The 27,592-nt window shown below is 65.2% G+C and overlaps 1 protein-coding gene across 2 annotated transcripts; it reads left to right on the forward strand.

Annotated features, from left to right (window-relative positions):
• Nucleotides 1-1,803: 1,803 nt before the first annotated feature.
• Nucleotides 1,804-27,006, forward strand: FLNA (filamin A). 2 transcript variants are annotated; one of them, XM_030851887.3, is made up of 48 exons: nucleotides 1,804-1,899; nucleotides 4,921-5,408; nucleotides 8,481-8,729; nucleotides 8,833-8,930; nucleotides 9,050-9,197; nucleotides 9,583-9,701; nucleotides 9,795-9,872; nucleotides 9,964-10,126; nucleotides 10,227-10,427; nucleotides 10,953-11,090; nucleotides 11,180-11,303; nucleotides 11,419-11,555; nucleotides 11,656-11,849; nucleotides 11,985-12,098; nucleotides 12,189-12,332; nucleotides 12,924-13,047; nucleotides 13,134-13,294; nucleotides 13,381-13,471; nucleotides 13,559-13,728; nucleotides 13,981-14,098; nucleotides 14,197-14,459; nucleotides 14,685-15,282; nucleotides 15,372-15,545; nucleotides 15,631-15,793; nucleotides 15,871-16,031; nucleotides 16,125-16,295; nucleotides 16,695-16,818; nucleotides 16,908-17,064; nucleotides 17,713-17,902; nucleotides 18,057-18,080; nucleotides 20,355-20,602; nucleotides 20,686-20,781; nucleotides 20,951-21,053; nucleotides 21,141-21,281; nucleotides 21,390-21,518; nucleotides 21,714-21,887; nucleotides 21,984-22,145; nucleotides 22,239-22,442; nucleotides 22,519-22,671; nucleotides 22,786-22,908; nucleotides 23,027-23,293; nucleotides 23,430-23,567; nucleotides 23,766-23,881; nucleotides 24,408-24,540; nucleotides 25,315-25,491; nucleotides 25,654-25,872; nucleotides 25,957-26,160; nucleotides 26,527-27,006. In XM_030851887.3, exons 2-48 carry the CDS (start codon nucleotides 5,036-5,038, stop codon nucleotides 26,712-26,714), a joined length of 7,944 nt encoding a protein of 2,647 aa, XP_030707747.1. In that variant the 5' UTR covers nucleotides 1,804-1,899; nucleotides 4,921-5,035; the 3' UTR covers nucleotides 26,715-27,006. The 2 variants fall into 2 exon arrangements, with proteins under 2 accessions (XP_030707747.1, XP_030707749.1); XM_030851889.3 differs by lacking the exon at nucleotides 18,057-18,080.
• The last annotated feature ends 586 nt before the right edge of the window (nucleotides 27,007-27,592 follow it).

Genomic DNA, 27,592 nt, shown 5'->3' on the forward strand with positions numbered 1-27,592 from the left:
CCCCCAGACCTGGAAGAAGTAGAGACCCCGAGATGTGTGTGTCTCAGGGGTGTGGGGGGAGGGGAGGGAGATAGTAGTGTAAAGAGAACAGTAAAATGAAGGTGTCTCCTTCCTGCTACCCCACCTATTGTACCCCTGGCTCCGACTGCAATGCCTGTGGTAGGTGGGTTTCCCTCCTTGAAGGACAGCCTTGGCCATGAGCTCCAACACAGCCACCTCATGGATCTAAACTCAGGCCACTCATCGATCAAGTGAGGATAACCCAGTGCTGTGGGGACGGGGTCCCAGTAGATGGAGCAGGGAGAGACAAAGGCCGAGGTACTGCAAGGAGATCCCACCATGGGTCAAGGTGGAAAGGTCATTGCCAGCAGAGCCAGCATTTTAGCAGGTGTGACCAAACTTCTTCCTCCCTTCCTACCCCTTCCTTTCTTCTCCCTTTTTCCCTTCCCCCCTTCCTTCTTTTCTTTTTGTTTTTAAAGGTATTTTAAAATTTTTATTTATTTATTTTTGGCCACGGTGGGTCTTCGTTGCTGTGCACAGGCTTTCTCTAGTTGCAGCGAGCGGGGGCTACTCTTCGTTGCGGTGCGCGGGCTTCTCACTGCGGTGGCTTCTCCTGTTGCAGAGCACGGGCTCTAGGCACGCGGGCTTCAGTAGTTGTGGCACGCAGGCTCAGTAGTTGTGGCTCACGGGCTCAGTAGTTGTGGCTCATGGGCTCAGTAGTTGTGGCTCACGGGCTCTAGAGCACAGGCTCAGTAGCTGTGGCGCACGGGCTTAGTTGCTCCATGGCACGTGGGATCTTCCCGAACCAGGGCTCGAACCCGTGTCCCCTGCATTGGCAGGTGGATTCTTAACCACTGCACCACCAGGGAAGCCCCCTTCCTTCTTTTCTTTCTCTCTTTTTATGAAGTGGAATAGAATAGGAAATAGAGTGTTTTCAGGTAGTAAGGGAAGGTTTCATTTGGTGGAACGTTTGTTTCAGTTATTTGTGTCGATCTGTGTGTGCATGCAGGTACTGGCTCAGGATGTAAAATGTAGTTCTTATCGGGGGGTGTGGGCAAAATATTAAGACACTGCTTTATGTGGCCTTCACCAAGGAAGTAACATTTGAGCTGAATATGAAGCTACCAGGCAATGGGCACGTAGAAGAGGAAGAGGGAGCCTGGCAGAGCCGGGGCATGGCTGTGCCCACCCGGTTCACAGACACTTGGCCCCTCGGTGGCACCCCACCGTACACGCCCAGAGCTCAGCCCTGCACCTAATCATGCTCCTGAGAATCCCGAACATTTCTCCTGCTCGCTCCCAGGCCAGGCCTGGCACCCATCAGGGGCCAAATCAGTGGCAGCCAGGACGCTGGCTCATCACGGGGCTCGGGTCCCTGCCCCAGTGCGGACTTCCGGGCGGTAGGCGCTCAGTGAGCACCTGCAAGGGCCTGTCACCCCCCACCCCCAAGGCAGAATCAAACTTGTATGGACAGCCCAGGCTCGGGGCAAAGGCGGGGGGCCGTGACTGTGGGCGGCTCCCTGGAGGAGGTGGCTTTTGCTGCTGGGCTGAGACGCAGGCCCTGCGACCCCTTGGGCGCGCCCCTCCCCTCGCTGGACGGTGAGCTCATCGGGGGTGGGGGGGCGTCGCCGGCGGCCCGGGCGCCTGAGCTCACGGCGCGCCCCCGCGGCGCCCCGCCACCCCCGCTCCTGGGCGATTTTACCAATTAAGGCTTTCTCGCCGGGCCGGGCCGGGCGCGGGGCGGGGGTGCGGCAAACAAGAAGGCGAGCGGCGGCGGCCCATTCGCGTGGAGGCGCGCGGCGCGCAGCGGACGCCAGCGGAGCCCCGAGGCGCTCGGCGCGGGCTCTAGGACCGGCCAGGCGCCACCCCGCGGTCGCCGGCCGCCCGCAGGGACAGCAGGTGAGGCCTCCGAGGCGGGCACCGAGTGGAACGGTCACCGAGCTGCTCGCGGAGCGGGAGCCCAGGGCCAGGTGCAGCCGGGTGCGTGAGCGCAGCCGCCTTCCCGGGTTTCCCCGGGAACCTATGTGTGTGCCCAGGAGTGTGGGAGCCGAAAGCCACGGGGGTCCCTGAGAGAGAAGGTGTCTGAGAGTTTGGCAGGATATGGGCTCTCGTGGGTGCCCGTGAGCGGGTCACTGCATGACTGTCCAGGAAGGCAAGGCCCTGAAAGCAGGACATTGTGTGGGCTGAGCGCGAGTGACCACCTGGAAGGACACTTCGCAGCCAGTATGCCCCCTGGGAGGGCGACAGTGGGTACCTGTGACACCAGTCCTCTGGGCACCAACTGCCTTGGGTACATAGGGGCTGGCTCCTGGGCTGCTGTGCTCCACGGGGACCCGGGTGGGAGGGTGGCCAGGCCAGATTCTCAGGCTGCGCCCTGTCCCAGGTTGGCTCTGAGCTAGATGTTCACACCAGCCAGGATGTGAGCGGCAGGGTCCCCAGATTCCCATGCCACCTGGTCCGGGAGCAGCAGGTGAAGTCCGCTGACAGACCCACCTGTGTGTGCTCCAGGCCGCTCTGTCGAAGTGGGAGCTCAGGACTTGAGTGCTGTCACGTGCTGCACCTGGACTTGCCTGAGCAGCCCCTCCTGCCACTCTTCGGCTTTCTTCATCAGCCGAAGCACCCCTGTGGGAGGGCCTGGCCTGCGGTCTGAGGGCAGGAGTGGGGTGGGAGGCGGGGTGTGTCTAACATCCAAGAATCTACTCCAAATAAGGGAAAATATGAAAGAGCTGGATTTTGGCTTCCAAGGGCTGCCCGATCTGGGGGCTTTGGGATGGGGCGCCACCTGGTGGTGATACTATGTCCCCTAGGGACAAGAACCCTCTACATCCCCATCACTTATTGCCCCCAAATAGGGAAAGCCTAGGGCTGGAAGCCAGGGCACCCAGCTTCTGTCCCCCTTTCTGCTGGAGCTGGCTTCTGGTCGCTTACTCTGACTCAGTTTCCCTGCTCCCTGAAGATTAAGGAATGAACACAGATGACCCAATTGGATGGCAGTTATGGAGTGAAAATCAATTCTTGGTGTAATTCTGTCCTTGGGAACTTGCTTTCCAGTGGGGCAGGGGAATCAGAAGAACAACTCTCACCTCCTCTTGAATGGGGCCTGGTAGGGAGGGGTCCACATGGGTCCCCCTCTACAGCTCTCTCTCCCACCTCCATCCCAGTTCCCAGACACCGCAGTGTGGAGTTTTGTGCACATGTGTCTGAAAGTGGTCAGGAGTGGACAGTGCACAGGAGGTGAGCCTCAGACTGAAAAACATCATTTAGACCCCATGCCACCACCACTGGTGAGGAAAAACCAGTGGGGGGACAGGCAGCCCCCAAGCGAGCATGCTGGAGGGCAAGGGAGATGCCGGTGGGGACTGCAGCCCCACTGCGGGTGATGCCGACACCAGGGCTGTGCAAGAGTCAACCTTATTTGGGCATGACGTGCTGGCTGACCCAGGGCCTCCTCTCCCACTGGTCTTTAGCAGATAACTTAATTACTGCTAGTCTGCGGGTCAATCTAAGAATCAAGCACGAGGGACAGAGACATGCCTTTCTGGAAAAAAGATGTAAAGAAGGGAACATCCTGGAGAGGGGAGGTACACAGGACTGGGGGAAGTGAGTCCACTCTGGTGACAAAGCCATGAGTAGGCTGGCTTCTCTTCACTGAAGAGGGTGGCAGTGAATGTCCCAACAGGCCTCTTGCCCCTGTGCCTTTGCCGGTCAATGTCTCCCCACAGTGACCTCCCACGGTCTCCAGTTATCTACCAGAAAATTAATTTTGAGCAAATAGCTCCCCATTGCCCTGGAGACACCATCCCGGCTCCCCAGCAGGCCTTGGCAGCCTTCCGTGGTTTGCCCCTTTCGGTCTCCTGGCCCCCCTGTCCTGGGGGCCCGCTCTGCACTACCACGGCCCTGAAGCCCACCGAGACCCAGGTGCTCAGAGCCCACCAAGTCTTACTGGAACCCCGGAGCAGCTTCCCCGCCGCTGCCTGGCTGCTGGTCACACTGGGCTCAGGGGCCATTCCGACAGGAGAGGAAGCCCCTCCCGCCCCAGGTGGACAGCTGGTGGGTGAGGCGGGCACTCGCTGTCTCTGCATGCATCACACCGCGCCCTGTGCCAGTGCGCAACGGCACGCCCGGGCCCCTTCCAAGGCTGCTGGCTCCAGGAGTGCCGGTGGCCTCCTGGCCCAGTGCCCTATTTCCTCCCGGGTGGAGCGGGGAGGGAGGGAGGCGGTGGGGACCGGCGGGGCGCAGGTGCGCAGGCCAAACCCTGCAGAGCGGGAAGGCGGGCTGGGGCAGGGGGTCTGAAGGGGGCGGCCTAGGGTTCGGGCGCTACGGGCTTCCTTGGCTTGGCGCACGCGCGCAAAGCGCTGCCAGCAGCGCCTGGCCCAGACCTGCGCTCTCCAAGGGCTCGCCCTTCAGATCGGGCCCCTTCCCGCTGCTGCTGCTGCTGCCGCCGGGGCCGCCGGCTGGGGCGCGTCCAGGGAACCCCAAGCGCCGGAGCTCGGGGGAGAGGGGACGACGGGGGGCTGCGGGGACCGAGCGGAGTCCACGTGACTCAGGGAGGGCGAGCCACCCCACCCCCCGCAGGGGCCTTGGGGAAGGAAAGTCCCTTGTATGGTGTGCCCGCTGGAAGCCAAGAGGTCCAGCGCCAGACGCTGCTCAGCCTTTCCTCGCTGCAGCGTTTCCTGCAGCGCAGGAGGGAGATCGCAGGACTTGAGCGCATCGTTGCCCGCTACGGGGCCCAACGACCCTTCCCGGAGCTGGGGGTCGGGTCGAAATCGCCAGGGCGGGGGGACTCAGGGGGGCATTCCAACGGGTGGGGTGGGGCGGGGCGGGCACGGCCCCGAAGCCCCACCCAAGGCCACGCCCCGATGTGACTCCGCCTCCCAGCCCCGCCCCCGCCCGCATTTAAAGGGCTCGCTCTCTCCGCAGCGCAACCTCTGCTGTCTGCATCGCCCCGCGCTCGCTGAGGTGCCTGCGACTTTAATTAAAGGGCCGTCCCCTCGCTTGGGCTGCAGCACCGCCCCTCGGCTCCTCGCGCCTCAAAATGAGTAGCTCCCACTCCCGGGCGGGCCAGAGCGCTGCGGGCGCGGCTCCGGGCAGTGGCGCCGACACGCGAGACGCCGAGATGCCGGCCACCGAGAAGGACCTGGCGGAGGATGCGCCGTGGAAGAAGATCCAGCAGAACACATTCACGCGTTGGTGCAACGAGCACCTCAAGTGCGTGAGTAAGCGTATCGCCAACCTGCAGACGGACCTGAGCGACGGGCTGCGGCTTATCGCGCTGCTCGAGGTGCTCAGCCAGAAGAAGATGCACCGCAAGCACAACCAGAGGCCCACCTTCCGCCAGATGCAGCTCGAGAATGTGTCGGTGGCGCTCGAGTTCCTGGAGCGCGAGAGCATCAAGCTCGTGTCCATCGGTGAGGGCGCGGGCCGCCCGGTGGCGCTGGGAGGCGAGGGAGGGGGGCTCCGCGCGTCCTCCCATCTTCTCCGGGCCGACCCCTCGCAGACACCCCCCCTAAGCTGTGGCGCCGCCCCGGGAGTCCCCGGGGCCGCCCAGCTCCGTGTGGGCCTCGAGAACAAAGGCTCGCAGGCCGGCGGTGCGTGCGGACCGCTACGCGCCCCCCCCCGCCGGTCCCCGGCTGGCCCACGCCCAGGCTGAGCTCACATCCTCCACAGGCCGCGCCCCCGCCGCTGCGCCCGCGGTGGGAGAGGGCCTGGGGGGGCGGGCACTGGCCAAGCTCTGGCCGTGCGCCTGGTGCCCCATCTCTAACGAGGGGGAGGCCGGGGCTCTCCACCCCCTACAGCAGTTTGGAGAGGGCCCTCTGGGCTTCAGGCACCCCTGTGGTTCCTTAAACGGGGGTTGGAGCTTGTGGGTCCCATTGTCTAGTGCCCCCCAGTGAAGATGGCTCATACCGCAAGTTTAGATTTTCTTTCGGGAACTAGGGGGCCAGAGAGGGCCATAGCTAGCAAAACAGCACCTGAGATGGGTTTGGGCGCTGGCCAGTGAAGGGAGCTGGCTTGTAGTCTCTTAGATACCTGGTTACTGTCGAGCTTGTGCCAAACTCTTGCCTCCATGTAGGACTTGCTTTCCTGCATCTAGAATATGCAGGAGTTGTTTGGGAGGTACTCCAGCATGTGCTGGGCTCGCTGCCAGCCCAGTGTTCGTGTCACCGGGCTGGTGAGGCTGGCAGTGGTCGGGCCTACTGCATCATCCCAGGCACTTCGGAGATGAGAGCCACACAGGGACAGGCACCAGAACTGGTGACTTGGGGGGGGCGGGGAGATGCGACAGGGAGAGAAGGGGCACGAGCTTTCTTTTCTTCAGAATCGAAAGAGGCCTTCCAGTTGTCCCTACAGCCCTGGCCCGGTCCATGCGGAGCCTGAGAAAAGGAGGGACCGAGACTCAGGTGCCCCCAACCACTCAGGGCTGGTCTCAAGGGCCCCACCTCTTTCTCTGGAATGCAGGTCGAGGCCGAGGCCCACCCCCCAGTCCCAGCCTCAGTCTAGCCAAGCTGAGTCATCTCTGAGCCTTGGGTGGGGGGGCAACCGGATGTGGGGAGGCGGGCCACACCCCAGTTGTCTGGGGGGGGTCTCCTCCTCCCCCCTCCCTCCTTCTCCTCCTCTTGTGAGCTGGCTGGAGCAGGCCTAGTTCCCAGAGCTTTGCCATATAAGGCAAAAAAATGTTGGAAAGCAGCAGTGATTAGGGGAGGGAGGGGGCAGGCTGGCCCGGGGGGCTGGGGAAAGGGGGTGGGATGGGGCGGGGCCGTCCAACCAGTCAGTCTCTCAACTCTGAGCCCGGTCCTTCCCACCCTCTTTTGTGAGGTGGATGGGAGGGCCTAGGCCAGCCTCCTATGGGCCGGGGGTGGGGAGGGCCCAGCCCGATGATGGCTGATGAGCTTGGCCTTGTGTTTCTCCTCGTGGGTCGTAGTGGACCTCGGGCCTGCTGAGGGCTTGTGCTAGACTCGCGATTCTGCGGCTGGGAGCCTGGCGGGAAGGCCTGGCTACTCCTGTGTCCTTGGGCTTCTCTGAACCTTCCAGTAACCCCTAGCCTGAAGCCCCCACTCCACCCTCCTACCTGCCATTTGGGGACAGTGCAAGGCAGTGGTGAGGGACCGGGACCAACCGCAGCCTAGGAGCAGGAAGGCCGCTGTGCTTTGAGTGGCACTGAGCTGGTCCGCAAGCTGCTGCCCGCTGGAGTCAGGCTACCTGCCATTGATGGCCCTTCTGGTGGCGCCCATCCCCTTCTCCCCACCCCCAAGTTGACTCACTAGACAAGTATTTTCTACTGATTGTTGGGGAAGGGTAGGTGGAACACGCCAGCAGGGATTCCAAAGATGAGCTGCCCTCCTGAGTTCTCAGAGGCCCCCCCCGGCCCCCCCACCCCGTTCGCTTGAGGAGGCTGAGACCCAGAAGGGCCTTGGGTGGGGCTCAGAGCCCAGAGGCATTGCCATGGGGATGGGGTGCAGGGTGCCCGCCCTAACCACTTCCCCTGTGGTGAGCTTGGCGGCCACCAGCCTGTAGCCCAGTGGCCCGTTAGGTGGCGAGGAGGGCGGGCAGCAGCTGAGCAGGCTCTGCTGAGGCAGCAGGACTTGGGGACCCCACCCATGACCTCTGCCACCCAGACTCCCAAGCTGGGCCCTGAGCGCCCAACCCAGGCTCACTGGCTCCGCCCTTCCCCTTCGGGCTGGGTGAGGGGGCCCCTGGAATGTGTCCTGCCCGGCATCCTGGCTGGCAGGCCATCTCTGCCGGGCCCCAGTGAGTCAGGGCCATGCAGCCCAACCACCGGTTCCTTGGGGCTCCCAGCCCCTCCCCCTGCATCAGGGCTGCTGCCCAACTCCCAGCCTGGCTCTGTGGGGGGAGGGGGAGCACTAAGGCAGTGGGGGGCGGGGCTCACACCCTCCACCCAAAGGGTCCTTGCCCAACACCCAACGCGCGCCACCGCTTCCGCTTCCCCAGCCCCATGCCATCCACCCATCCACCCGCCCCCGCGACCCCAGGGCAGCCGCCACATTTCCCAACCTCTCCACCCGCCGGCCTTCCTCTTTCTCAGTGCAGGTCAGGGGCCCTTTCCTGGAGATCCCTGGGGATGGGCGGTGGGCCCCTGCAGAGCACTCATCCCACTCACTCCAGAGCCACCTTTGCGGAAGGGGGCTCCTCCCCAGGCCTCCCCTGGCCCTGTCTGCCGCCTAGGTCTGTCTCTTGTCCTTCCTCTGGGTCCCCACGGCCCCCAGGGCTTCCAGCAATGCCCCCTCGTTGTGCTGTATTGTCATGTGTCTACAGGTGCTTTGCCTCCAAACCTCCTTCACACCCCCAAAGGGGCCCCGACCCACACCCCACCCTGCCCACGGGGGCCTGTGCCTCCTCCCTGGGGCCTGCTATGCTGCCACATTCCCCAGTGCCTGGGAGTGGCCTGACACCCCGAATGTGTGCCACCCCCAAACCCCGGGTCAGCCCTGCCCGCCCAGCGCTGCTGCTCGTTGCCCTTACAGACAGCAAGGCCATAGTGGACGGGAACCTCAAGCTGATCCTGGGCCTCATCTGGACCCTGATCCTGCACTACTCCATCTCCATGCCCATGTGGGACGAGGAGGAGGACGAGGAGGCCAAGAAGCAGACGCCCAAGCAGAGGCTCCTGGGCTGGATCCAGAACAAGCTGCCGCAGCTGCCCATCACCAACTTCAGCCGGGACTGGCAGAGTGGCAGGGCCCTGGGCGCCCTTGTCGACAGCTGTGCCCCGGGTGAGGGGCAGCGGGGGGCGGGGCCGCCGGTAGGGGGCCGGAGGGGATGGCCTGCAGCCAGGTCTCTTGGCCCCCCAGACTCATGGCCTTCCTTGCCCCGCAGGCCTGTGCCCTGACTGGGATTCCTGGGATGCCAGCAAGCCCGTGAACAACGCCAGGGAAGCCATGCAGCAGGCCGACGACTGGCTGGGCATCCCTCAGGTACGCTCCGCCGGGCCAACAGCGGCCGTCTGGGGGCTGAGGGCCCAGTGCGGAGAGGTGGCGTGTCCCAGGACCCTAAGGCTTGGAGGCCAACTGGCTCCTTTTTCCGCGCGTGACAGGTGATCACCCCTGAGGAGATCGTGGACCCCAATGTGGATGAGCACTCCGTCATGACCTACCTGTCCCAGTTCCCCAAGGCCAAGCTGAAACCAGGGGCTCCCCTGCGGCCCAAACTGAACCCGAAGAAAGCCCGAGCCTACGGGCCAGGTGAGAGAGCCAGGCGGGGGGTCCTCCTGCAAGGTGACCTCCTCCCTGAACGTGAGCTCCCGGGGAGGCTTCAGTCACGTGGCTGCCAGGTTATCAAATGCCCCCCCGTGAGTCAGGCAGGAGTGGGTCAGGGCTGGTCAAAACTGGCCACTGGCTCTGTGTTCCCCCCGCCACACCAGCCCGAGGCAAACTCAAGCCAGCGTTCTAGAAAACAGGCCCAGGCCTGTCCCACGGCAGGAGCGCAGTTGGGGCCGAAGGCCGGGTTCTGCGCGCTGGGGTGTACACCGAACTGACTCACCCCGTTCCGAACAGCCTGATGGGGCTGCGGCGGGGGTGCGCCAGCCCTCACAGCCAGCCTGTGGCTTCCCCCCCAATCCCCGGGCAGGCATCGAGCCCACAGGCAACATGGTGAAGAAGCGGGCAGAGTTCACTGTGGAGACCAGAAGCGCCGGGCAGGGAGAGGTGCTGGTGTACGTGGAGGATCCGGCCGGGCACCAGGAGGAGGTAGGGCGGCCAGCAGGCAGGGCAGGGCGCTGCCGGGCCTCCGCGTGGAGGGGCCGCTCTGAGCAACGGCTCACGGACTCCTTCCCACCCTAGGCAAAGGTGACCGCCAATAACGACAAGAACCGTACCTTCTCTGTCTGGTATGTCCCCGAGGTGACGGGGACTCATAAGGTGAGCCCTCAGCCCAAGGGGAGGCCAGTGGCGAGGGCAGTGGCGAGGGTGCCCCAACCCTGCCCTCACGGTGCGCCCCTCCTGGGAACAGGTCACTGTGCTCTTTGCCGGCCAGCACATCGCCAAGAGCCCCTTCGAGGTGTATGTGGACAAGTCCCAGGGAGATGCCAGCAAAGTGACGGCCCAGGGCCCTGGCCTGGAGCCCAGCGGCAACATCGCCAACAAGACCACCTACTTTGAGATCTTCACGGCGGGTGAGGGGAGGGTGCCGAGGCCGGCAGGTCTGGGGGAAGAGCTGAGGGGGCGCGGGAGCGGCCTGGAGGCTCCGGGATCTGAACCGATGCCTCCTGGCAGGAGCGGGGACAGGCGAGGTGGAAGTGGTGATCCAGGACCCCACAGGACGGAAGGGTACCGTGGAGCCTCAGCTGGAGGCCCGGGGTGACAGCACGTATCGCTGCAGCTACCAGCCCACCGTGGAGGGCGTCCACACGGTGCATGTCACCTTCGCTGGTGTGCCCATCCCTCGCAGCCCCTACACTGTCACTGTTGGCCAAGGTAGGCCAGTCCCGGCCGCCCCCCGCTGGGCACGGCTCCAGCCCTGCGGTCTCGGAGGGGGGCAGCCGGGCAGGTCCCGTTCCAGCCCCCGCCCCGGCTCCCCGGGCTTCTGTCCTTCCGCTGTGCGGGCGCACTCTTTCTGGCCCGGCTGGGACCCTCCTCCTTCTCCTCCTCTCGCCCTCTCCATCTCTCTCTGTCTCTCCACGCTTTCACCTTCGGAAGAGCTCGCTCCAGCTGTCTAGAAACCTGCTGCTCTCTGCTCTGCCCACAGGGTCAACGGTACTTGGATCTGTCTTCCTAGGGGGGGCTAGGCGGGGGGCTGGGGGCTGGCATGGCTGGAGCAGGTGGGAGGAGGCCTGCCGTGTCCTGGCCTGGGCCACACAGGTCCTAGGGTCACGGTCCCTTCCACTTCTTTCTTACGCGTCCCTCACCGGCCCGTGTGGCCCGATGGCCCAGCCTTGTGGGAGCAAGGGAGGGGTCGCCCAGCGCCGGCTCCCAGCAGCTCAGCCAGCCTTCTGCTCACAGCTTGTAACCCAGGGGCCTGCCGCGCCGTCGGCCGGGGCCTCCAGCCCAAGGGTGTGCGAGTGAAGGAGACTGCCGACTTCAAGGTGTACACGAAGGGCGCGGGCAGTGGGGAGCTGAAGGTCACCGTGAAGGGTCCCAGTAAGTTGGCCTGTGGCTGGGCTGGGGTGGGCGGTGCCAGTCCCCGGCCACTGCTGGGCAGGCCTGAGGCCCTCCCTTGTCTCCGGCAGAGGGCGAGGAGCGCGTGAAACAGAAGGACCTGGGGGATGGTGTCTATGGCTTCGAGTATTACCCCATGGTCCCCGGCACATACACTGTCACCATCACGTGGGGTGGCCAGAACATCGGGCGCAGGTGAGACCCCGGGCTGAGCTCGGAGGTGGCGCACTCCTCCCTCTGCTGGGTTTGGGCCGGCCCCCCTCCAAGACGGGGCCCCTTGGCACTCCCCTGGGTGGCTCTCTCCTTGCAGTCCCTTCGAGGTGAAGGTGGGCACCGAGTGTGGCAATCAGAAGGTGCGGGCTTGGGGCCCCGGGCTGGAGGGCGGCGTCGTTGGCAAGTCCGCAGACTTTGTGGTGGAGGCCATTGGGGACGACGTGGGCACCCTGGGTAAGTTGGAGGCTGCGATGTGGGCACCTGGGGGCAGAGGCTGGTAAGGGCCACCCTCCCGAGGTTCCAGGGCACTGACGGAGCTGGCGGCTGTTCTCAGGCTTCTCTGTGGAGGGCCCGTCACAGGCCAAGATCGAATGTGATGACAAGGGCGATGGCTCCTGTGATGTGCGCTACTGGCCCCAGGAGGCTGGCGAGTATGCCGTGCACGTGCTGTGCAACAGTGAAGACATCCGCCTTAGCCCCTTCATGGCCGACATCCGCGAGGCGCCCCAGGATTTCCATCCAGACAGGGTAAAGGGTGCGGGCCGCTGGGCTGGGTCTCTGGGCTTTAGGGCCCTGGGCTGGCATCGCCGGCAGTGTGCTCCTGCCACTCTGTCTTTGGAGGCCAGCACTTGGTCCCCTGAGATCTGGGTGGCCTCCCATTAGGTGAAGGCACGTGGGCCTGGATTGGAGAAGACGGGTGTGGCCGTCAACAAGCCGGCAGAGTTCACGGTGGATGCCAAGCACGGCGGGAAGGCTCCTCTCAGGGTCCAAGTCCAGGTGTGGTGCCCTCTGTGGTGGGGGCAGGGTGGGCAGGTGCCCAGGCCCGGGCACTGACCAGGAGGCCGCCTGCTCCCGCCCGCTCTCCAGGACAACGAGGGCTGCCCCGTGGAGGCAGTGGTCAAGGACAACGGCAACGGCACCTACAGCTGCTCCTACGTGCCCCGGAAGCCGGTGAAGCACACGGCCATGGTGTCCTGGGGAGGCGTCAGCATCCCCAGCAGCCCCTTTCGGGTGAGCCTGCCCTCTGCAGGCCTCAGACGGGCCTTTAGCCCACTTCCCTGGGTGCCCGCTTTGCTGTGGTACGGCCCTCTTCCATGAAACTCGCATACCGTACAGCCTACCCCGTTTAATTAAACAACTCGGTGGTTGTGAGTGAGTTGAGAGCTGTGCGGCCATCACCACAGTCGAGGATGGGGACGTTTTCACCGTCCCCTAGAGAAACTCCTCTGCGCCTCCACTGCCCCCGGCCCTACGCAGCCACGCACCCGCTTCTGGCTGTGCGGTTTACCTTCTCTAGACATTCCCTGGGGACGGGCTCCTAGGCCCTGCACGGATAGACCACGTGTTAGGTGTCCAGTCATTTGTTGACGGGCATTTGGGGTTTTTCACCTTTTGGCTGTCGTGAGCAGTGCTGCCACGGACGTTCCAGTACAGGCGTTAGTGCAGACGAGCGATCTCACTGCCCTGGTTGCATAGACGGCGAAGGGTGGCGGCACTGCAGCATCAAATGGTTGCTTTACATGGCACTCCCCAGGGTGGTCACGCCATTTTGCCCCTCCTCCAGACTGGTCATGCCCCTGCATTTGCCCCCGTGCCCTGCAGGTGAATGTGGGAGCCGGCAGCCACCCAAACAAGGTCAAGGTGTACGGCCCAGGAGTGGCCAAGACGGGACTCAAGGCTCACGAGCCCACCTACTTCACTGTGGACTGCACGGAGGCCGGCCAGGGTGAGGCCCTGCCTCGAGAGCGCGGGTGGGCGGGTGGGCGAGGCGTCCCCGTGAGGTTCCAGCCTCCACTCCCTCCTCCCCCGCAGGTGACGTCAGCATCGGCATCAAGTGTGCCCCCGGCGTGGTGGGCCCCGCCGAGGCCGACATTGACTTCGACATCATCCGCAATGACAACGACACCTTCACGGTCAAGTACACACCCCGCGGGGCTGGCAGCTACACCATCATGGTCCTCTTCGCGGACCAGGTGGGTGCTGGTGCTTCCGGCCCCTAATGCTGCTGGGTGTTGGGGTGTGGCTCTCCTCTCAGCCCTCCTCCTCCCGCCCCCTGCAGGCCACGCCCACCAGCCCCATCCGGGTCAAGGTGGACCCCTCCCATGACGCCAGCAAGGTGAAGGCCGAGGGCCCTGGCCTCAGTCGTACCGGTGAGGACGAGTACCCCATGGGGGGGTTGGGGAGCCCCGAGGGGGCGTGGGGCAAGGTGCCCCTACAGGGTAGCTGTGTCTCCTCAGGTGTTGAGCTTGGCAAACCCACCCACTTCACGGTCAATGCCAAAGCCGCCGGCAAAGGCAAGCTGGATGTCCAGTTCTCGGGGCTGGCCAAGGGGGACGCGGTGCGTGATGTGGACCTCATTGACCACCATGACAATACCTATGCCGTCAAGTACACTCCTGTGCAGCAGGTAGCTGCCTTGACCCCCTGTGGCCGCGCCCGTGGGCCCCCCTCACGTGGTGGGCTGGGTGGGCAGCCCCGGGGGGCTTCCCGCCCACTCTCGTTTCCCACCTGGGAGAGAGAAGGCATGGAAGTCCAGGCGGTGCAGTGGCAGAGAGAAGCCATTGTCTCTGAAGCCCCTCCCCATGCCCAAATTGGGAAGCCCCAGGCCAGGGGGACCAGGGCCATGACCCACGACCCTGCCCTTCTGCACCCTTCCCAGGGCCCAGTGGGTGTCAGTGTCACTTATGGAGGGGATCCGATCCCCAAGAGCCCCTTCTCGGTGGCGGTGTCTCCAAGCCTGGACCTCAGCAAGATCAAGGTGTCCGGCCTGGGAGAGAGTAAGTAGTTGGGGCCGGTCACAGCCAGCCGCTGAGCGCGCCCCGGGGCTGCCTGGGCCCATGCCACAGCTCTCCCCTTCCTTTCATCGCGTCAGCAGAGGTGGATGTTGGCAAAGACCAGGAGTTCACAGTCAAGTCGAAGGGTGCCGGTGGCCAAGGCAAAGTGGTGTCCAAGATTGTGGGCCCCTCGGGGACAGCAGTGCCCTGCAAGGTGGAGCCAGGCCTAGGGGCTGACAACAGCGTGGTGCGTTTTGTGCCCCGTGAGGAGGGGCCCTACGAGGTCGAGGTGACCTACGACGGCGTGCCTGTGCCCGGAAGCCCCTTTTCTCTCGAAGCTGTGCCCCCCACCAAGCCTAGCAAGGTAACTGGGGTGTAGGCGCCACCCCCTCTCTTCTCCAGACTCGCCCTCACCCCTTCTCATTTTTGTCCTTTTGAGCGGTGGCCCTGCTCAGGCCTGCCTGTGCCCGTCTGGTGGGGGAGCGGAGCCAGAACGAGAGGAGGCAGACGGAGTCAGGCTGGGGGTCTGAGGGTCAAGGGTCGGGGAGGTGGCGTGGCTCTGGCTCCTGACCTGCCCCTCCTCCCTCAGGTGAAAGCTTTTGGGCCCGGGCTGCAGGGGGGCAGTGCAGGCTCCCCTGCCCGCTTCACCATCGACACCAAGGGCGCCGGCACAGGCGGCCTGGGCCTGACAGTGGAGGGACCCTGTGAGGCCCAGCTGGAGTGCCTGGACAACGGGGACGGCACGTGCTCTGTGTCCTACGTGCCTACGGAGCCCGGGGACTACAACATCAACATCCTCTTCGCTGACACCCACATCCCCGGCTCCCCGTTCAAGGCCCACGTGGTTCCCTGCTTTGACCCATCCAAGGTCAAGTGCTCGGGCCCCGGGCTGGAGCGGGCCACCGCCGGTGAGGCGGGCCAGTTCCACGTGGACTGCTCGAGCGCAGGCAGCGCAGAGCTGACCATTGAGATCCGCTCCGAGGCGGGGCTGCCAGCCGAGGTGCACATCCAGGACCACGGCGACGGCACGCACACCATCACCTACATCCCCCTGTGCCCCGGGGCCTACACTGTCACCATCAAGTACGGCGGCCAGCCCGTGCCCAACTTCCCCAGCAAGCTGCAGGTGGAGCCCGCAGTGGACACCTCAGGCGTCCAGTGCTATGGGCCCGGGATTGAGGGCCAAGGTGAGAGGCCCCCCACCATAGGGCGTGGGAGCAGCGGGAGCCGGGGCCCTGGGAGCCCCATTCTTCTTCCTCTCCCTGCCCCCCTGCAGGCGTCTTCCGAGAAGCCACCACCGAGTTCAGTGTGGATGCCCGGGCTCTGACGCAGACCGGAGGGCCGCACGTCAAGGCTCGCGTGGCCAACCCCTCGGGCAACCTGACCGAGACCTACGTGCAGGACTGTGGCGACGGCACGTACAAAGTGGAGTACACGCCTTACGAGGAGGGTGCGTGCCAGGGCGCTGGAGGGATGGGCCGGGGGTGGGGGCAGGGTGACCTGGGCTCCCTCTGACTCAGCCTGCCCTCCTGCAGGACTCCACTCTGTGGATGTGACCTACGACGGCAGCCCTGTGCCCAGCAGCCCCTTCCAGGTGCCCGTGACCGAGGGCTGTGACCCCTCCCGAGTGCGCGTCCATGGGCCGGGCATCCAAAGCGGCACCACCAACAAGCCCAACAAGTTCACCGTGGAGACCAGGTGAGTGAGAGCCCCGGAGGCAGGGGCTGCAGGGGGCCTTGGAACCCAGGGGATGACGGGCTGTCTCTCTGGACCAGGGGAGCTGGCACAGGGGGCCTGGGCCTGGCTGTAGAGGGCCCCTCCGAGGCCAAGATGTCCTGCATGGACAACAAGGACGGCAGCTGCTCGGTCGAGTACGTCCCCTATGAGGCCGGCACCTACAGCCTTAACGTCACCTACGGCGGCCATCAGGTGCCAGGTGAGGAGGCAGGTCAGCTGGGGCCGGGCTGGGACCACCTGTCCGCCCTCCGCTCTTGTCTCACACAGCTGCCATCCCTCTGCCCGCCTCCAGGCAGTCCTTTCAAGGTCCCTGTGCATGATGTGACAGACGCGTCCAAGGTCAAGTGCTCTGGGCCTGGCCTGAGCCCAGGCATGGTTCGTGCCAACCTCCCTCAGTCCTTCCAGGTGGACACGAGCAAGGCCGGCGTGGCCCCGCTGCAGGTCAAAGTGCAGGGGCCCAAAGGTGAGTGTTCCTGTGCCTCTGGGAGTGGGGGGTCAGGTCAGGAGAGTGCGGTCCTCTGAGGGAGGGGACCCAATGACGGCGGGGGGCGGGGGGCGGGGCCGGTGGGCAGGCAGTTGACGGAGGAGCCTCAGGTGACCCCAGAGCCAGTGCCCTGGGGCAGGGGACCTAAAGGAGGCAGAACAGACCGCTGAGCAGATGTGGCAGGCGGGAGGGAGGTAGAGCGGGCAAGGGTCTGAGATGTCACAGGGGCTCAGGGCTGTTCTGGGGACGGGCAGGTGAGGGCAAGTCGAGGCCCCCTGGGGTGAGGGCTGGGTGCGTGGCCCAAACTCGGCTTTCTAGTGTGGTGGGCCTAGGGGCCCAGGGCACCGGCTAAGGCTCTGTCTGTGGGCCTGGGGCCAGGCCTGGTGGAGCCAGTGGATGTGGTGGACAACGCCGATGGTACCCAGACCGTGAACTATGTGCCCAGCCGTGAGGGGCCCTACAGCATCTCGGTGCTGTACGGGGAAGAAGAGGTGCCCCGAAGGTAAGAGGCTGGGCCCTCTGCGTGTGGGGAGGGGCCTGGGCTGGGCACCAAGAGCCTTCCTGACCGCTCACAGCGTCCTGGCCTAACAGCCCCTTCAAGGTCAAGGTGCTGCCTACGCATGATGCCAGCAAGGTGAAGGCCAGCGGCCCCGGGCTCAACACCACTGGCGTGCCCGCCAGCCTGCCTGTGGAGTTCACCATCGACGCAAAGGACGCAGGGGAGGGCCTGCTGGCGGTTCAGATCACGGTGAGCCGGCCGCACGGGTGGCCGCCTGCTCCAGCTGCGGTGCAGCTCCGGGCACAGGGAAGGCGAGGGAGGGGAGGGGCCCAGGCTGGAGCGGGGCGCCGCGCGGGTCCGCGGCCCGGCTCTCTGGTCTCCCTTAGAAGCCGTGCCAGCCTCTAGGATGGTGGTGACAGACACGGGCTGCCCCACGCACGCACTTGCTCACTTCGGGTGTCACCAAAGCCCTTAGTGCCTCAGCTTTTCTGCCTGTAACGTTCTCTGGGGCCAGGTGTAAGGCTAGGACTCTGAGATCTTTGGGGGAGCTCGTCCTAGTGCTGGGGCAGGCCCTGGGGTAGAGGATGGGAGCTGAGAGGTCCTCGTGGGGGTAAAGCAGGAGGGGCGCCAGGTCCCTGCCCCTGCCTGTTGTCACGCAGGGTGCGGGGGGCCGGGGGGGTCACTGGGCATTTTGGCGCTTCCCTTCTGGGCCTTGCCCGTGGGGAAGTAAAGGACAGTGGTGGATGCAGGCAGCCGTCTTGGGCCACGGTGCTTGAGCGGCTCAGAGGCTGTCCCTGCAGCAGTGGCGCTCGACGCTTGGTCCTTTGAGAGGGCCTGAGGGAACCCCGGGCCTGGCTGGGCTTGGGCCAACCGCCTCCCCTGTGCTCTGCCATGCAGGACCCTGAGGGCAAGCCCAAGAAGACGCACATCCAAGACAACCACGACGGCACGTACACGGTGGCCTACGTGCCAGACGTGACGGGCCGCTACACCATCCTCATCAAGTATGGTGGTGACGAGATCCCCTTCTCCCCGTACCGCGTTCGGGCCGTGCCCACTGGGGATGCCAGCAAGTGCACCGTCACAGGTGAGCCAGCCCGCCAGCGGCCGCGGCGCTCAGCACGGGGCTTGGGTGTGCCTGTGTGCACGGGCTCGCTGCTTGGGGCGGCGTGTGGGAGTGGGGGCCGCCCCCTGAGTGACTCACCTGACCTTTCTCCTTGCTCTCTGCCCTCTCACCTCAGTGTCAATCGGAGGTCACGGGCTAGGTAAGCTGCTTGCTGGGGCCACTCCCAATGCCCCTCCTGCCCGGAGGGCAGCTTCCTTTCCTCTTCCATGCTGATTCCCAGGACAGTTCCAGCTGCAGCTCTTGGCAGGGACAGAGGGGGGAACTGGAGGGTTAGGGCCCAGGGAGGCCTCCGGAGCTGAGCATGAGTGCTCCGGCCCTCCCCCTCTGGGCCTCCATTTCCCCATCTGAGAAGTCGGGTTGCAGCTGAGAGCTTTGGGGTGAGGTGCATCCTGAGAGGCGCCCCCCTGGGGGCTCTGGGGTCTGGGGATCTTGGCTTCCCGGGGAAGTCCCGGGGGCGGGCAGCAGGCCCTTTCTCTTCACTTCCTCTTTCCGCGTCCAGGGCTCTCGCGTGGGGTCTCCCCCAAGCAGCGGGAGTCCCCGGCCCCGGCCGGATCCACAGACCCCCATCCCCACCTCCCGGGGGCCTCTGCGTCCCAGGCCGGGGGAGGTGCAGGCTGCATGAGTGGGTGGGGCTGGCTGGTAGTGCCGTAGCACCAGCGTCGACTGCTTGGGCGGCCAGCATGGCGGGGCCCGGCCCGGCCTCAGAGCCCCAAAGTGCACTCGGTGGCCCCCCTCCCCCCTCCCTCCCCCCATTCCCCAAGCAGTGACGTTATTCAGATGGTCCCCAACCAGGCACGGAGGTTCTCCTGCTCAGGCATGGGAGGGGAGAGCCAGCCCCAGCCAGGGACACCAAGAAGAGGCAACGACTACACGGGAGCCTCTGAAGGCTGTCGGCCGGGACCTTGGCCGAGGCAGCCAGGGAGAAAGTTAGAGGGTGGCTGGGGCTCCACGGCAGGGGCTCGACGACTTTGGACAGCAGGCCTCGGGGTCTGAGACGCCAGCCCTGCGTGCCTAGGGCAGGGGGTAGGGCCGGGGTTGGGGGGAGCAGAGGCAGGGGCAGGGCTGGGCTGAGGGAGTGGTCTCGGTTTACCTGGCCACCGCGTGCAGAATGGAGACAGGGCGCCCAGCTGGGGAACTGAAGTCACCTCTGGACCAGTCGGAGGGGTGGCTTGGGCTAGGCTGCTGGTGGTGGGGCTTGAGGGGCTGGGCGCCGGGCAGGGAAAGCGGGGAGTCGGGGCTGACTGTGAGGTTGGGGCCCGAGCTACTAGCTAGGTGGGTCCAGGTTCCGAGCCAGGGAGACCAGGTGTGGCTGTGTGCGAGGTGAGGCCTCCCAGGGCAGGGGCGGGCAGCGGGGGGCCAGGTGTAGCGCTCAGGAGAGCCGCAAAAGGCCAGCATGGAGCCCTTGCGCAAAGCGGGAGCCCTCGGCGGACAGGAGAGTTCGGTGGCAGGCTGGCCGGGGGACCCCCTTGCACTCAGCCCTCGAGTCGGTCCGGTGCCCCCAGCTGCTTCCCTGGCAGGGGCCGGGCTCCAGAAAGCACTCGCTGCCAGGCCTCACAGCCTACAGCCCCCCGAGCCTCCACGGCTGAGCCCAGATCATAACGTCACTGTCCCTCCCCTCTCCTCGGGCACTCTGGGGCCCTGGAGGCTGCTCAGCTGCTCTGCTCTCGCCACCTCGCAGCCGTGGCTCTGGCTTGGGCCTCCTGCCCCCCTTCCCCCTGGGTGCTGCCACTGCCTGCTGCGCTGTGCTGCCTGGGTGCTAACCCTGCTGCCTACCTGCTTCCCTGCTCCCAGCTCCCTGCCTGCGCCGGGCCACGCCCGGCCGCCCCTCTCTGCAAGCCTCCGGTCGAGCGAGCGTTCTCAGTTGTCAGGAAACTCCAATTTCACCTTCAGGCCCGGGGGGCGCGGGGCGAGTGTCACGTTCCCCACGCTGCAGCAGGTCTCCGCCTCACCGCGTCCGCACACGGCACTGGGGGCCGGGGCCAGGCCGCAGGGGCGAAGGCAGCCGTGGGCCCAGCCGGCGCGCTGGCGCCGGTCAGCGTGGTCCACGGCACAGGCTGAAGCCAAGTGGGTGGGGGCGGTGGCGGCAAATGCTTGTGCCCTGATGGCGGCGGTGACCTCGTGGGCTTCCCGGCCCTTCCTTCCTCTCAGACTCCTGGGTGCCATCCGTTGGGCCTTTCCCATGTGGGGGACTCCCCCGAGACAGGACTCCCAGGCTTGAGGTGGCTCGGGGGAACCTTTCCTGCCTTCTGAGAAATCACTCACCATCCCAGCTTTGGGAGGGCGGGGGCGGGAGGCCTGGCTGTGCTTGGTGGTGGCAGTAAGAGGCCTGGGCGGGCGGCAGGTGGACAGGAGCGGCCCGAGCGCCGAGCTCATGCGCTGGCCCCCCCTTTGGGGACCCACCCTACCCCACCAGGCGCTGGCATCGGCCCCACCATCCAGATTGGGGAGGAGACGGTGATCACCGTGGACACCAAGGCGGCGGGCAAAGGCAAGGTGACCTGCACTGTGTGCACACCCGACGGCTCCGAGGTGGACGTGGACGTGGTAGAGAACGAGGACGGCACCTTTGACATCTTCTATACGGCCCCCCAGCCGGGCAAATATGTCATCTGCGTGCGCTTCGGTGGCGAACACGTGCCCAACAGCCCCTTCCAAGTGACGGTCAGGAGGGGTCGGGGGCGAGGCGTCCGGGCGGGGCTCATGTGTGACGACAGAGTCTCCAGCTCCTGTGCGTTGCTCCGCAGGCGCTGGCTGGGGACCAGCCCACGGCACAGCCCCCGTTACGGCCTCAGCAGCTGGCCCCGCCGTACACCTACGCCCAGGGCGGTCAGCAGACCTGGGTATGGCCTGGCCCACCTCCTCCCAGCCCTAGGGGACACTCGGGGACCGGCCAGCTGGGCGTCCCGTGAGGCCCTGTTCTGCCGCTTGTTAGGAGGGACCCCGGATCCTCCCACGCGGGACCCCTTCCCTCCTGCAGCTCCTCACTCAGGCCCTCTGTCTCCACTGCAGGCCCCAGAAAGACCGTTGGTGGGTGTCAACGGGCTGGATGTGACCAGCCTGAGGCCCTTCGACCTTGTCATCCCCTTCACCATCAAGAAGGGCGAGATCACTGGTGAGCGGGGGCGGGAAGGAGCTAGGGAGCCACAGAGGCCAGAGTGTGCCAACGGGCTGCCCTGACCCGCGCCCCACTGCCCTGCAGGGGAGGTGCGGATGCCCTCGGGCAAGGTGGCGCAGCCGGCCATCACCGACAACAAGGATGGCACTGTGACCGTGCGCTACGCACCCAGCGAGGCCGGCCTGCATGAGATGGACATCCGCTACGACAACATGCACATCCCAGGTGCGCCCCTCAGCATGCCACCACCACCTTACGGGGGCGTGGGGCTGGGGGAGGGGCTTGGGGACGACACGAGGCCCCCATTCCACGTGGTCCCTCTTCCTGCCTCAGGAAGCCCCCTACAGTTCTACGTGGATTATGTGAACTGCGGCCACGTCACAGCCTACGGGCCTGGCCTCACGCACGGGGTGGTGAACAAGCCTGCTGTCTTCACCGTCAACACCAAGGATGCAGGAGAGGGTGAGCGGCAGCTCTCGTCTTGACCCGCCTGTGTGTCACGGGCTACTGTCATCCGGTGGGGAGCTGGACACTGGACATGCTCCCCAGATGAGGCTCCCTGCCCCACCCCCGGCCTCTGCTTGCCCGTTGGGGCTTCTCCTCATTGGCGCAGTGTCCCTGGGCACAGTTCGCACCCTCACCCACAACTCTCTCCAGGGGGCTTGTCCCTGGCCATCGAGGGCCCATCCAAAGCAGAAATCAGCTGCACCGACAACCACGACGGGACGTGCAGCGTCTCCTACCTGCCCGTGCTGCCTGGTGACTACAGCATCCTGGTCAAGTACAACGAGCAGCACATCCCGGGCAGCCCCTTCACTGCCAGGGTCACAGGTAGGTGATACCCAGAGCGGTGACAAAAGGAGGCAGGTGGCAGGGTGGGTGCAGTCTCCCTCTGTGCCTGGACACACAGTGACCGTCCCCTGCCAGGTGACGACTCGATGCGCATGTCCCACCTGAAGGTGGGCTCTGCCGCTGACATCCCCATCAATATCTCGGAGACGGACCTCAGCCTGCTGACAGCCACGGTGGTGCCGCCCTCGGGCCGGGAGGAGCCCTGTCTGCTGAAGCGGCTGCGCAATGGCCACGTGGGTAAGAGGCTGGGGAGCAGGGCCTTCTGGAAAGGAGGGAGGCTGGGGGTGGGGGCACGCCTCTCCCCAGCTGACAGCCCCTCCCCGTGTCCAGGGATCTCATTCGTGCCCAAGGAGACCGGGGAGCACCTGGTGCACGTGAAGAAGAATGGCCAGCATGTGGCGAGCAGCCCCATTCCAGTGGTGATCAGCCAGTCGGAGATTGGGGATGCCAGCCGCGTGCGCGTCTCAGGCCAGGGCCTCCACGAAGGCCGCACCTTTGAGCCCGCAGAGTTTATCATCGACACCCGTGATGCAGGTAGGCGGTGGCGGCCTGGAAGCTGGGGTGAGACCACTGTACTTGGCCCCCTGGCTCAGGGGTGTCCCTCCCGCAGGCTATGGTGGGCTCAGCCTGTCCATCGAGGGTCCCAGCAAGGTGGACATCAACACAGAGGACCTGGAGGATGGCACATGCAGGGTCACCTACTGCCCCACGGAGCCTGGAAACTATATCATCAACATCAAGTTCGCTGACCAGCACGTGCCCGGTGAGTGAGGCACCCACGCGCCTTCCCCATGGCTGGGCAACCTTCTTGCCACACCCAGGGTCCACCTGCAGAACGTAACTTGTGTGGGATGTGGGTTGTGCTTTCCTCCTGCAGGCAGCCCCTTCTCCGTGAAGGTGACAGGCGAGGGCCGGGTGAAAGAGAGCATCACACGCAGGCGACGGGCGCCATCGGTGGCTAACGTTGGCAGTCACTGTGACCTCAGCCTGAAGATCCCTGGTAGGAGCTACAGGAGCCAGGGAGGGTCCCAGGGAGCCCTAGGTGCCAGCCCGAGGTGGTCCCAAGCAGAGGGGCGGGCCCTCGGTCTCCTGCTCACCAGGCTGTCCCCCACCTACAGAAATTAGCATCCAGGACATGACAGCCCAGGTGACTAGCCCATCAGGCAAGAGCCATGAGGCCGAGATCGTGGAAGGGGAGAACCACACCTACTGCATCCGCTTCGTGCCCGCCGAGATGGGCATGCACACCGTCAGCGTCAAGTACAAGGGCCAGCACGTGCCTGGGAGCCCTTTCCAGTTCACCGTAGGGCCCCTGGGGGAAGGGGGAGCCCACAAGGTCCGCGCAGGGGGCCCTGGCCTGGAAAGGGCTGAAGCTGGAGTGCCAGGTAGGCCTGCTTCCTGCGGGGCTCTTGCCCCTCCTGGGCGGGGGCTGGGGGGCAGGAGGGGGCTAGCAGCCATGCTTGGCGGGGGCCGACGCCGGGGGAGCAGCCCTCCGTGAGGACACACTGTACCTTCCCGCAGCCGAATTCAGCATTTGGACCAGGGAAGCTGGCGCCGGGGGCCTGGCCATTGCTGTCGAGGGCCCCAGCAAGGCCGAGATCTCCTTCGAGGACCGCAAGGATGGCTCCTGTGGCGTGGCCTATGTGGTCCAGGAGCCAGGTACTGAGGCGTGGCTGGGGCTGGGAGGCAGGACTCGGCTTTGGGCGCTGGTCTGGGTCTACGCGGACAGCCCTGCCCGGCTCCCACCCTCCACCTTGAGGTCCCAGGGCCACTCAGGCTGTTGGCGGGAGGTGGCAGGCTCGAATGCCGACAGGTGGGGACCTCCCGGCACGCCCTCTGTTCTCTCTCCCTGCTCAGGTGACTACGAGGTCTCAGTCAAGTTCAACGAGGAGCACATCCCCGATAGCCCTTTTGTGGTGCCCGTGGCTTCTCCGTCTGGTGACGCCCGCCGCCTTACTGTTTCTAGTCTTCAGGTGAGGCACCGAGAGAAACCGCCCGCCTGGGGCTCCTGGGCCCGGCCAGACCAGAGCCGCCGCACAGAGCAGGCCTTGGCCCTGTGTCGAGTGACCCGCCCAGCCCAGCTCGGGGCGCCGGGCTTCTGCTCTGGCCGGGTGCAGCCCACGCTTGGGGTCGGAGGAAGTACCCCTGACCGTCGCGTGGAGTTTTTCTCGTGTCTCAGCTCTAAAGGCTTTGAACAGAAGCCTGTGCCCCTTGAGCACCAGGGCTGAGGTTTAAAGAGGGACAGCCTGCCAGGGCTGAGTGCTGCCCGCAGGGCGGGGCCGCCCCCTTCCTGCCGCCCGGTGTGTGATTGTAGAGCGTGGGTCTGGGAGCGGGGGTGTGTGCCTGTAGCTTGCTGCCTCTCGAGAATCCATGGCTCTCCCTCTTTAAACCAAGCTGGACGCCAGATGGGTAAGTGCAACCCAGTGGGACTCCTGCTTCTGGAGCCCTTTACGCCCCTTGCCCCGCCCCAGCCCCTAACCGCGTCTGCTGTGCTTCCAGGAGTCAGGGCTAAAGGCCAACCAGCCAGCCTCTTTTGCAGTCAGCCTGAACGGGGCCAAGGGGGCGATCGATGCCAAGGTGCACAGCCCCTCAGGAGCCCTGGAGGAGTGCTATGTCACGGAGATCGACCAAGGTGAGGCCCTGGCCCTTCCCGGCCAGCCAGCCGTCCGCCCTGGCCCGACTGGGAGCAGTGCACCTCCCCCCGGGCCTGGCCCACTGGCTGGGAAACAGGCTGAGGGTACAAAGGGGAGGCGCAGACTCCGGAAGCAGCCGAGACGGGGCCCAGAGGCCTGGGCTCCTCCAGCCGGGCGGCGCTTCCCCAGCATGTGACCCAAGCCCTTGGGGTACCTAGCTCAGCAGCCGTGCTGCTAGGAAGGAAAACACCTTCTGCAGGCCGTATAGTGCAGTCTCTTGAGGGAGAGACCCAAAGTCCAGTGATGGGGGCTGCCCAGGCCTTTGGCCAAGGCCTGGAACCCGGGGACAGCCCGGGGGTGGGAGGAGCTGCCCAGCCCAATTTCACTGGTTCACAGCCTCATCCTGCCCCTTCCCAGCCGCGTGACCTCAAGCAAGTTCCTGCCTGTCTCTGGGTCCCAGTGAACACGTGGGGGATAAGGCACTCATGGTAACCCTTGGAGAAGGAGGCATCGAGGCGGGCATTTTGCCTACAAACGATTCCAGTCCAAATGAGTCCTATGGGTAGCTTGGGCATCTGAAGCTTCACCCCTCAGGCTTCAGGAGGCCTGTGCAGTGGGGTGTGGGTGCCCAGCACGGCCTCCAGAACAAGCTGAGTGGCCCCCTAGACCTGCTGGACTCAACGCTGGCAGGCAAGGGAAGCCCCTCGCCGATGCCGGTTGCTCAGTTTTGGAGGAGAGACCCCAGGCCCACGGCATGTTCCTCTGCCCCTCAGATAAGTACGCCGTGCGCTTTATCCCACGGGAGAATGGCATCTACCTGATTGATGTCAAGTTCAATGGCACCCACATCCCTGGAAGCCCGTTCAAGATCCGAGTTGGGGAGCCTGGGCATGGAGGGGACCCAGGCCTGGTGTCCGCTTACGGGGCTGGCCTGGAAGGCGGCGTCACAGGTAGGTCAGCGGGTGCGGCTTCCAGTGTGCGAACAACTGCTCGGGTCCCTCCTCCGAGCTCTCGGTGACAACAGGAGGCGTGTGGAGGTGACAAGGCTACGCTGGAGGGCTGGGGGGGGGAAACAGGCCAGGCCAGCTCTGCCTAACCTCCCGTGCCCCCAGGGAGCCCAGCTGAGTTTATCGTGAACACAAGCAATGCGGGCGCTGGTGCCCTCTCGGTCACAATCGACGGGCCCTCCAAGGTGAAGATGGATTGCCAGGAGTGCCCTGAGGGCTACCGCGTCACCTACACCCCCATGGCACCTGGCAGCTACCTCATCTCCATCAAGTACGGCGGCCCCTACCACATTGGGGGCAGCCCCTTCAAGGCCAGAGTTACAGGTGAGCCTTGTACCAGACTGCGGCTACCCAACCCAGTGCGCGACACTCTGGCCACCTCTTAGCCCCTCCTGCTCTGCCCTGCAGGTCACCGTCTGGTCAGCAACCACAGCCTCCATGAGACATCATCAGTGTTTGTGGACTCCCTGACCAAGACTGCCAGCGCCCCCCAGCACGGGGCCCCAGGCCCAGGTCCCACCGACGCCAGCAAGGTGCTGGCCAAGGGCGTGGGGCTGAGCAAGGCCTACATGGGCCAGAAGAGCAGCTTCACGGTGGACTGCAGCAGAGCAGGTGGGCGTCCTTCCAGGAGATGAGGCTAGACATAAGAGCGGACAGCCAGTGCCTGGGAACATGGCAAGGGGAACGAGGGCGGTGGGAATGCCTTTGGGAGCGGGCCGCTTCCAACCTGGGCCTCCCTGCCGTCTCCTCTACCCTTCAGGAAAGTGCCCTGGAGGAGCTGGAGTTTCCTTTGCTGGTCTTGCCCGGGGTGGGGGGGGGGTGGGGGGTTGCTGGCAGCTCTTTAGGAAGGGCTGTCACCCCAAAACAGGCGACGAGGTGGGAAGGGGAGGTTACAAGACAGGAGAAGGGAGTCAGCGCAGTCACAGCTGAGGGGAGGGACTTGGGGCCTGGCACTGAGGCCCCTTCCCCCACCCCCAGGCAACAACATGCTGCTGGTAGGGGTACACGGGCCCCGGACACCCTGCGAGGAGATCCTGGTGAAGCACGTGGGCAGCAGGCTCTACAGCGTCTCCTACCTGCTCAAGGACAAGGGGGAGTACACGCTGGTGGTCAAATGGGGTGACGAGCACATCCCAGGCAGCCCCTACCGCGTCCTGGTGCCCTGAGTTCTGTGTCCGTGCCAGCCAGCAGCTCCCAGGATGAGAAGTGCCCCTGCGCCCGCCCTCCGCCACCCAAGCAGCACCCGCCCCAGCCCTGGCCAGCCCTGGCCACCCTGTCACCGCAGCCGACCCTGCCCTGTGCTGCGCTCCCCTGCCTCCACTCGGGCAAAGGAGAGGGGCGAGCAGAGGCAGCCTGCCTGTCTTCTTTGCTCCTGGGAGGGGTGAGGGGTGGGGGTCTAGTGCACAACCACCTGCTAGTTCTCTTCTCTAGCCAAGAGGAATAAAGTTCTGCTTCCATTCTCCCGAGGGTGGCTCGAGCTTTCTGGCAAGGGTGCGGACACGGGGGACAGGCTGGATGGAAGCACGGGCCCAGACCACAGGCCGCTGGATCTCCAGGCCCGGCCCCCTCCCACTGCCCTGGCACCCAGGGGGTCCCGACTCGGGTCCCATCTGCACTGGCCTCCTCTGCCTCCCTGAGTTCAGACCAATGTGGGGCAAGGGGTGTGTCGTGCCCCCAGAACAGGGCCTGACGCTAGTGTGCTCATCCCAGACCCCACCAGCAGCGGATGCTGTCCCGGGGAAGGGCCAGGCCATGGCCAGGCTACAGGAGGTAAAGCGCTGGACCTGAAATCACAGCAAGCCCTGGCCATCCCTCAGACAGCTTAAACGTGCCACCATCCCCTGAGGAGGGACTGTCACCAGGCCCCCCGCCCCGGGGGGCAGGCTGTGGGTCTCCAGGCCCCTCAGTGGGCAGGTGGCAGCAGGTGGACGCATTCAAGGCACTGGCCACAGAGTCTGCCCCATCCCCACTCCAGTGGCAGGTGTCTGCGCCTGTCCTGCCCTACCTCCCTCTTGCCATCGGTGTGCAAGGGCAGTCCCAGCCG

The sequence above is a fragment of the Globicephala melas genome, chromosome X, assembly GCF_963455315.2.
Source record: "Globicephala melas chromosome X, mGloMel1.2, whole genome shotgun sequence".
NCBI classification, from domain to species: Eukaryota; Metazoa; Chordata; class Mammalia; order Artiodactyla; family Delphinidae; genus Globicephala; species Globicephala melas.